The sequence below is a fragment of the Juglans regia genome, chromosome 11 (genome assembly GCF_001411555.2).
Source record: "Juglans regia cultivar Chandler chromosome 11, Walnut 2.0, whole genome shotgun sequence".
Taxonomy (NCBI): domain Eukaryota; kingdom Viridiplantae; phylum Streptophyta; class Magnoliopsida; order Fagales; family Juglandaceae; genus Juglans; species Juglans regia.
In genome coordinates this window covers 20,395,885-20,404,900 of record NC_049911.1, presented here as the reverse complement: position 1 = coordinate 20,404,900, position 9,016 = coordinate 20,395,885, and the positions used below count along the sequence as shown (strand labels likewise).

The 9,016-nt window shown below is 35.4% G+C and overlaps 2 protein-coding genes across 2 annotated transcripts; both read left to right on the top strand.

Annotated features, from left to right (window-relative positions):
• Window positions 1-611: 611 nt before the first annotated feature.
• Window positions 612-2,253, top strand: LOC109018269 (polygalacturonase-like). The gene is made up of 4 exons (XM_019000434.2): window positions 612-1,061; window positions 1,217-1,506; window positions 1,668-1,896; window positions 2,029-2,253. Exons 1-4 carry the CDS (start codon window positions 612-614, stop codon window positions 2,251-2,253), a joined length of 1,194 nt encoding a protein of 397 aa, XP_018855979.1.
• Window positions 2,254-3,457: 1,204 nt separating this feature from the next.
• Window positions 3,458-8,621, top strand: LOC109018829 (2-alkenal reductase (NADP(+)-dependent)-like). Its single transcript, XM_019001015.2, has 5 exons — window positions 3,458-3,812; window positions 5,132-5,309; window positions 7,028-7,194; window positions 7,751-7,833; window positions 7,987-8,621. The coding sequence occupies exons 1-5, from the start codon at window positions 3,591-3,593 to the stop codon at window positions 8,363-8,365; spliced, it is 1,029 nt and encodes a 342-aa protein (XP_018856560.1). The 5' UTR covers window positions 3,458-3,590; the 3' UTR covers window positions 8,366-8,621.
• Window positions 8,622-9,016: the final 395 nt, after the last annotated feature.

The window sequence follows — 9,016 nt, the reverse complement described above, 5'->3', positions numbered from 1 at the left end:
GCAACTTAATTTCCTTAGGCAAAAGCCACAAAAAGAAAAGAAACATAAAGAAGTATACAAGTACACAATAATTTATTAGTATATGGAAAAGCATATTTTCATTTTCTCGTGTAATTTAATTGTAAACTATTATTTTCTATGTAGTCGACTATTCGTCATAAATATATAGGTGAATTTCTTACGTAGTTAAGAGTGTATCACATGCATGCATATTGCATATGCATGCAAGCAGCACAATTCCTTGATGAATCTGCAATTTCTTTGTACTCAAAGGAAGAGTCATGAAGCGATTACATTAGGAGCTAAGTTACGTACATAAAAGAGTGGCCACCAAATAATCAAGCTAGCAGCTAGTCCTTGTTCCGACGCAGCTAGCTTTCTTAATTCTGAATTCCCTGCTTTCTTCTACCCCACACCATCCCTTTAATTTATTTATTAATTGCTTAGTTAGTTCTTTCCGATCACTCTCGATCACAAGCATAACCCATGTTCCGCTCGTACTTATAAATACCCCAAGACCCTTTTATTTCTCTCCATCAACGAATTCTCAAGCTTGTTCAACTCTTTCAAGCATCACTGGCCTCGATCTATCACTCGGCAAGCGAATCAATATGGCCAAACTTTCAAGTCTCCTTTACACACTTTTCTTTGTTCTGGTCTACATTACCTGCCCATCATATTCGATTAAGGTTTATAATGTTATCAGTTTTGGAGCTAAACCCAATGGCAGAGTGGACTCCACACCAGCATTTCTTAATGCATGGGCTGCAGCCTGTGCTTCAACAGATTCTGCCACCATAAATGTACCGAAGGGAAGGTACCTGCTTGGCTCATCTTTGGCCTTCAAAGGTGGCTGCAAAAGCTCTGATATCACTTTCCAGATTGATGGAACGTTGGTGGCTCCGGCTGATTATCGAGTGCTAGGCAGAGGTTATAATTGGGTAAGCTTTGAAGGTGTTAGTGGCGTTTCCATTATTGGAGGAGCCCTCGATGCCAAAGGACAAGCCTTGTGGTCTTGTAAATTAGCTGCTGCTGGCACCAACTGTCCCAGCGGAGCCACGGTACTACTTTTCTACCTTTACAGTACTGATCAATTGAAAAACTTAACCATACTTTTTTAAAGTTAATAGTCGGGGATCATAGTTTTTGCAAAATGCATGTTAACATAATGATTGTTCTTTTTTTTTTTTTTTTTTTTTTCTGTGTGAGAGTGCAGACGTTGAGCTTTACCAATTCCAACAACATCAGGATCCATGGATTACGATCACTAAACAGCCAGATGTTCCACATTGTGTTCAACGGCTGCGAGAATGTGCATGTTGAAAGACTCAAAATCATAGCCGCTGACGACAGCCCAAACACAGACGGCATTCATGTCCAATTATCCAGAAATGTTGTGATCATGAACTCTAAAATCCAAACAGGGGATGATTGCATCTCCATTGGCCCTGGCACTAAGAACTTGTGGATTGAACGTGTCACATGCGGCCCTGGTCATGGCATTAGGTGACAAATAAATTTATAAACCAGCTAATTATAATAATCAGTTTGATGTTCATACCTATTTATATATATATATATATGGATGCTAAAGATTAATGTACGTGATCCGTTTTATACTTTGATCATATTAACCTTGAATTTGTGTGTACCTGTGCTGGTTGCAGTATAGGGAGTCTTGCAAAGGACCCAGAAGAGCTAGGGGTCCAAAATGTGACAGTCAAGAAGGCAGTGTTTATTGGTACTCAAAATGGGTTGAGAATAAAGTCTTGGGCCAGACCCAGCACTGGTTTCGTCCAACGAGTCCGCTTTTTAGGCGCTGTTATGAAGAACGTCCAAAATCCCTTAGTTATAGACCAACACTATTGCCCCCACAACATCAACTGCCCCACTCAGGTAAGATGTTTTAATTAGGAGCTATAGCTAGCTTATGAACAAATAATTAAATTACCTTGTACGTGTGTGTATATATATAGTCTTCAAAATGAACATATGATGTCGATGTTTTGCGTGTTTTTTCTATGATAGGTATCGGGTGTAAGAATCAGTGATGTGATATACCGTGGCATACGAGGAACATCAGCAACTCCAATTGCAATAAAATTTGATTGCAGTTCCAAGAACCCATGCACTGGGATTAGACTCGAAAATGTCAATCTGACTTGTTCCAACCAATTAGAGGCTCAATCGTTTTGCACCAATGCAGTTGGGAAGACTCTTGGCTTAGTACAACCTAACATGAGTTGCTTGTGAACAAGTTAGAAAGGAATGCTAAATGTTTTGTATATAAAATATTAGGGAAATGATATTTGCAAGCGGGTAAATGTGTAAGCGCCATGTAATTTCTTTGAAAAAAATAAATAAATACGGGATCCATATGATTAAAAAAACTAATTTTTTAATAGTACTGGATCACACTCTTTTTCAAAAGAATTACACAACGTTTACGCATTCTATAATTATATCTAATATTATTCAACTGGGCATCCATTGCATGCCTTGTTGAGAAGTGAGAAATATAATTTATTTTATTTTATTTTTTATAATTGATTATTATGTGTTCTGGTTTGCTGCAAAAAGCTATTGAATCTGAAAGTACTATATTTTATTAGGATATAATTAATCGTCATTAATGTACATATTAGTGCGCGATTTCAAGTGTTATTTTTAGGTGTTATTAAAAATCCTATCACATATGATTAAAAATCCTATTTCAGGTGTTATTTTTACGCACATGACCAATAACGACCCAAGAAAATTCATATCGAGGCCAGTTAGTTTCGTGAAACCTTTACTCAAAGTAGAAAGTAGTCTATTATGATCAGAAGATTTCATCAAATATCCTATAATTGTATACAAGAAAACGGGAATTAATTGAGGCAACCCACAAGTTATCCCGTTGGTTTTCAGAGATGATATAATATGAATTGAGATTAAAGGTAAAAAGTTGAATAAAATATTATTAGAATATATTTTTTAATATTATTTTTATTTTAAAATTTAAAAAAATTGAATTATTTATTTTATTTTATATAGAGATTTAAAAAAATTATAATAATAAGATAAAATATTTTCAAAATTTTTAAAATTTTGAGTTTTAATCTTAAAAAGCAAACCAGGTCACGTAATACTATTTAATGCCATGTTTCTTGACCATTAGGTGTGATACCCAACTCATATTATTTTTTTGATAAAAATCTTTCTCATCACTTATTATTTATTATTTCACAGTTTATATTTTACATCATATAGAAAACATTTCATATTTTATAAAAAATATTCTTATATTTTATAAAAAAATTATAAATATAATGTGTAAGAGTGAATAGTAATCAGTGTCTATTATTAAAAAAAATATTAACGGTAAAATTTAGGTAACGGGTGGGTACCAAGTAGGCAACGTGACGTATATAGCTGCAACATCAAAAGTCAGCTACCCTTCGCACTTTTGAGCGGGTTTGACTGCTGAGTACAAGCAAAACGCCGTCTTCTCAGTCGAACTCCCATATATGTCACATTTTTCATCGTCTGGGTTGCGTGCGAGATAGTGTGTTTTTTTGTGTGTCACAGAAATTTGAGTCGTCGTTGCAATGGCGGAAGTGGACAACAAGCAAGTCATATTCAAAAGGTATATAGATAGACTCCCAGAAGAGACAGACATGGAGATCAAGGTCAGCAAGATTAAGCTCGAGGCTCCAAAAGGGTTGGGAGCTTTTCTGGTCAAGAATCTGTACCTCTCTTGTGATCCTTACATGAGGGGCCGTATGCGTGATTTCCGTGACTCATACATCCCCCCCTTTGTCCCCGGTCAGGTAAACCCATCATTATTTCTCCTCGTTGCTACACTCAGTGTCACGCTTGAGTCTTTGTTCGCACTCAAAACTTGTGTTCTTGTTATGACCTTTCGATTATTGTTCTCGCTATTGCTTGGATGGCTCAATTTTTTCACGCATGTGTAATGTGCATCTCTTTTCGAGGTTTCAGTGTTCGATTAAAACTTAATTTATTAAAGATAACAGCTAAAGACCATGAAGATTTACCACAGGAGAAGCATGTTTGGTTCTTACCCTCTGTTAAATTAGCCATTCCTTACAAGATGAACTCACGCGTGGCAGTATTTTACAAAGAATTTTGCTTGAATTCTGTTAATGTGGAGACTGGGACATGGGGAGAGTGAGCTTGCTGTTCCTGGGCTTGTGGAAATTCAAAATGAAAAATACCTTTCATCATCTTTTTTACCATCATCTTTTATCGTCCTTGAATGCGATAAAAGGATGATTGTTAAAAGAATGATTAGTAGCATTTTTCAAACGTCATATCCGAAGTTTGAGATTGACGGCATTATGAAATTTATTTTGCTATGAATTGAAAGTAAATTTATGATTTCAGATATTGGGCTTTTTCCATTAGAAATCCAATAACTGAACGATGATTTTGACTTGTATTGATGAACATTTATGCTCCAAGCAAATCTCTGTTCATTCAACTTCAGCTATGTTAAATAACCAATTGTCGCAGAATTTAAGCTTATAAAAAGGGATAAGTTTAATCATTTAATTTATATGCTGACACTCCTCCCATGTAAGCCAAACTTCCCCTTAACAAGTGGGCCTGACAAATAGAATATTTAATTGAGATAGACGGTAAATCGTGGATTCAATTTTTTAACTCGGAAGCTTTGCTTTCATATCATGTTAAATCACCAATTGTATTAAAATTTTAAGCTAATTGGAAGATATAAATTTAGTCATTCAATTTATATGCTAACAAGCTACATTATCCCTGGAAAAATTGGAGCCATTGGACATGCTAATTTTACTGAGAATCATCTGCATGCTCACTTATCTTTTCCAGTTCGTTGTCTGTTAATCATTTACACACTTTTCACCGGCACTTAAATTGATCAGCTTTGATCTGACAAAACAAGATTGTCAACCTACTGCAACCATATCTGCAGCTCTAAAATCACTGTAAGTAGTGACCAGTATGGTAGCAATCAATTATAGTATGATCTTTGTCTCATATTAGTCCTCGTAAGTAGGTCATTATCAATCACTATTGTTTCTACTAATGTCTTATGGAACAATAAATTGTTCTCCACAATTTCTGACAATGATGTACTTGGATGAAGCCCTTGGAAGGATTTGGCGTATCCCAAGTTATAGATTCTGATAATCCAGATTTCAAGCCTGGTGATTTAGTTTCATTGATTACTGGCTGGGAAGAATACAGCTTGATTCACAGAACTGAGCAGTTGAGGAAAATTCAGCCAGATGATATTCCTCTCTCATATCATGTTGGTCTTCTTGGTAAATACTTTCTGACTTGAAATTCATCATATTTTAGGATTCCTTGTCTTTGTGTCAAATAAACATGGAATATATTTTAATATGATTTCAATTATTCTAGTTATGAATCTCTTAGTCTTTGTCATTCTTCCTGCCTTACTATTCCTAACAAGTGCAGGAAACAAATGATAATTCAATGACTTTTATTAAGATAAATTGGGACCTCAAATTCTGTCTGAGGTTGACAATTCTATAGAGGACTGTCAATGCCATACTTCGTGCAAAATCTTTCTTTGTGGTTTCAAGGATCTTGTAAACTCCATGTATGTACACTTGTAAGGAGGTTTGTGTTGTCTAAATATCAGATGAGTCTACACCAGAACTTTTAGCAAAGGGAAATTTTCTATTTTCTTGGGAGTACCATATTAACTTTTGTTTTCTCTACTTGTAAAGGTATATCATAAATGTTTGAGTTTTGCTATGTACAAGCAAGTTTGCATACCAATCTGCGTACTAATGTTGTTGCCTTCATATTCTAAATTCAAATTAGCACTGTTTTCAATAAAATCTACTTTCTGACCAATCATATTGAATGGGTATGCGTATTAGTATACAGAATCGCTTACAATTAGATTTTTCCTAAATGTTTAGATCATTAACCATGCTGTCAATCCATTCTAGTGACCCTATTTAGGGGCTAATTGACTTGTATTATTCTTTGCAATCTGCATGACTTTAATGCATAATTGCAAAAGGTGTAGTACTTTAAGTAAGGGCATATTAACTGTTTCCTCATTGGATAAAGCATGACACATGATCTCTCTTCTTTTCTGAATATATAGTGAAGGACTAGCACCTTGTGCCTTGTCCATGGTGCTTGCACAAAGCAACAGAGGTGCTTAATTCTGTAGTCTTGACTTCACCTTACCAGATACAAGGACCCTCTGTTGTTGTGAGCAGATAACCAAGTAAAGCTCCTTTTGGCGTAGTCATGTTCTTGGCCCTAAACAAAATTTTCCTAAACGACTACGGTTCTACCTATTAATGGGGTCTTAAAGGACTTGCGACAAGTTTTTTTCTCTCTTCATATTGACAGCTCTTGTGCCCATTCCAATGGTAAGCTGTCTAGTTGTTCCAAACGCAAATAATTCAATTCCTGAATACAATCTACATTATGAGAGTGAGCATTGCTACTTGGTTTATCTAGAAGGATTAAAACCAATTTCCAGAGAGCTTTGAATCATCGAATTGCTTCTAACAGCCATGTGGCTTCAACTTCATCTCTCTTACCCTCTTACCCTGCAGTAGGAGACTTTGTTTTAATATTATATTGACCAGGAATTTGTTAGGAAGTGCTTTCTTATGTATTTAATATGGGAGTCTTCTATCAGAATCTTCCTCTGCCTCTGGATAGAAAGAAAAATGGATTTGGGCGGAGGAGGGGAAGTTGAGGCATAACTGACTACTCATAAAAAAGCTTAAGCTTCTAGGAAATGATGAACTTCATTATTTACACTTCATTTTAATACTTCCCTTTCTTGTTGATGAAGTCAAAACCACTTCCATTAGTTAAGTAGGTGCTCATGGTTGTTGCGTGTAACGCTGTACTCTTGACCATAAAAAACTTTCACCATTTTTAGCTTTAAGTTATTGCCATGAGTTATCTTTTTGTCAGATTTTGCTTTAGTCATCTAAAGCATTCACTAAACCAGAAGTTTCATTTATTTATTTTTATACAGGTATGCCAGGTTTTACTTCTTATGCAGGATTCTTTGAGGTCTGCTCCCCTAAGAAAGGGGAATTTGTCTATGTATCTGCAGCTTCTGGAGCCGTTGGTCAGCTTGTTGGCCAACTTGCTAAGTTGCATGGTTGCTATGTAGTTGGAAGTGCTGGCACAAGCCAAAAAGTAAGTTTCTCTTTTCTTTTCATTTTTTTTTTAGTAAAAAAAATTATGATTGCTAATTTTAGTTTTTTCCCCTTTTAAAAAAGCTTACTTATCGCATCAAAGAACCACTTCTTTTTCAATATGACCAAAACACTACCAAATTTATCACTTATCCTTCAATTTAAAACATAAATTACGGTCTACAACCTCTCATTATGATCCAACCATTAAGAAAGAAAAAAAAGTAAGTAAAGTGGAGATCTTAATAATGGAATCTTATCTTAAAGGAGGGATCAAATTGCAAAAGAAAGTTTGGAAAAATAAGTAACAACTTTGGCAGTCTAGTGGTCATATTGGAAAAGGAATGATAATTTGAGAGCGTGAAGTGTAGTCTTTTTCTTTATATAAAGTTGATGAACCATTTATAACTTCTTTTTTTTTTTTTTGGGGGGGGGGGGGGTGTTTTGTGGAATGATTAAACAATGGATTTTATATGGCTTTTCTGCATATTAGGAGTTTAGACTCCGCCATTTCAAATCCACTTGACAAGTAAAATAGCTCAATTGGCTCATATCAGATTGATATACTGAAGAATAAACTTGGATTTGATGATGCTTTCAATTACAAGGAAGAACGAGACCTCGATGCAGCACTGAAAAGGTTAGTGATGAGTTTCTGAGGATGCTGAATGATAAAGAACTTGTTTTATGAAAAGATGAATCCTTCTCTCCCCTCTTACCCTTTTGTTTTTTTCCTTGAAATAATTTAGTTGAAATGTTCTTCTCTTTTGGCCTATACACATACACATAATAGGTACTTTCCGCAAGGCATTGACATCTACTTCGATAATGTGGGTGGGGAAATGCTGGATGCAGCACTTCTTAACATGAGGATTCATGGCCGAATTGCTGTTTGCGGGGCGGTGTCCCAGCAGAGTTTCTCTAAGCCACGAGGGATTTTTAATGGGTTCAATCTCATATCAAAGCGCATCAGGATGCAAGGATTCCTGCAACATGATTACTTACACCTATACCCTCGCTTCTTGGAGGATGTAATCAGTAACTATAAGCAAGGGAAGATTGTTTACATCGAAGACATGAATGAAGGCTTGGATGGTGCTCCAGCTGCCTTTGTTGGGCTATTTTCTGGCAAAAATGTTGGTAAGCAGGTCATTCGAGTAGCCCATGAATGATTATTGCCTAAAATCATTTACAACTATTATTGTTATTCCTATTTTGGAGTATTTAATTCTGGGAGTTTTAGCCCCCATTAGTAAAGGACTGGACTAACTTTCTTCTAGTTGTGAGTCCAGAATAAGGAATTTGAAGTGAATTTAGAGCTTCATGAACCCTGAGTGAAATGATCTTCCACGAATACCTTAAATGGATCATTGAAACAAAAGTGCATGGTATCAATTCAAGTTATCACTGCACAAGAGTCCAAATATCTATATTTTTAGCAAACTGTCTGAAATCATCTTCATTCTATTGTAATTTGTATGACTAATGATTGTGAAAATACCAATTAACCAACCACCTTAAGCAATCACATCGGGCACTTTACAAGTTTTGCTAGATTTTATCTAAAAATGCATCTCTCTCTGTTTTGACCACTTCAACTCACTTTTTCAAAACAAATTGATATTCCCTATAATTTTCTAACACAAATTAGGTACTATTTATAATTCGGAGAGACATAGACCTAATTTGTGTACACCACAGCATTAATGGTTGTGGGCAATGTGGACTCCTACATTAAATATAGTGGAGTCTATGAGTATGTTTGGGGTTGCGTTAGTCTTAAAAAGTATTTAAATAGCTTTAAAAATTCTTTAATGGAAAAA

What these genes read in the sequence shown, in the direction of transcription:
- LOC109018269 (XM_019000434.2), top strand. Translation starts at nt 612, where the DNA reads ATGGCCAAACTTTCAAGTCTCCTTTACACACTTTTCTTTGTTCTGGTC. An exon ending in GGCCCTGGTCATGGCATTAG is followed by an intron (nt 1,507 to 1,667) that starts GTGACAAATAAA and finishes TGCTGGTTGCAG; the next exon opens with TATAGGGAGTCTTGCAAAGG. An exon ending in ACATCAACTGCCCCACTCAG is followed by an intron (nt 1,897 to 2,028) that starts GTAAGATGTTTT and finishes TTTCTATGATAG; the next exon opens with GTATCGGGTGTAAGAATCAG.
- LOC109018829 (XM_019001015.2), top strand. Translation starts at nt 3,591, where the DNA reads ATGGCGGAAGTGGACAACAAGCAAGTCATATTCAAAAGGTATATAGAT. An exon ending in GTGCTGGCACAAGCCAAAAA is followed by an intron (nt 7,195 to 7,750) that starts GTAAGTTTCTCT and finishes GGCTCATATCAG; the next exon opens with ATTGATATACTGAAGAATAA. An exon ending in CTCGATGCAGCACTGAAAAG is followed by an intron (nt 7,834 to 7,986) that starts GTTAGTGATGAG and finishes TACACATAATAG; the next exon opens with GTACTTTCCGCAAGGCATTG.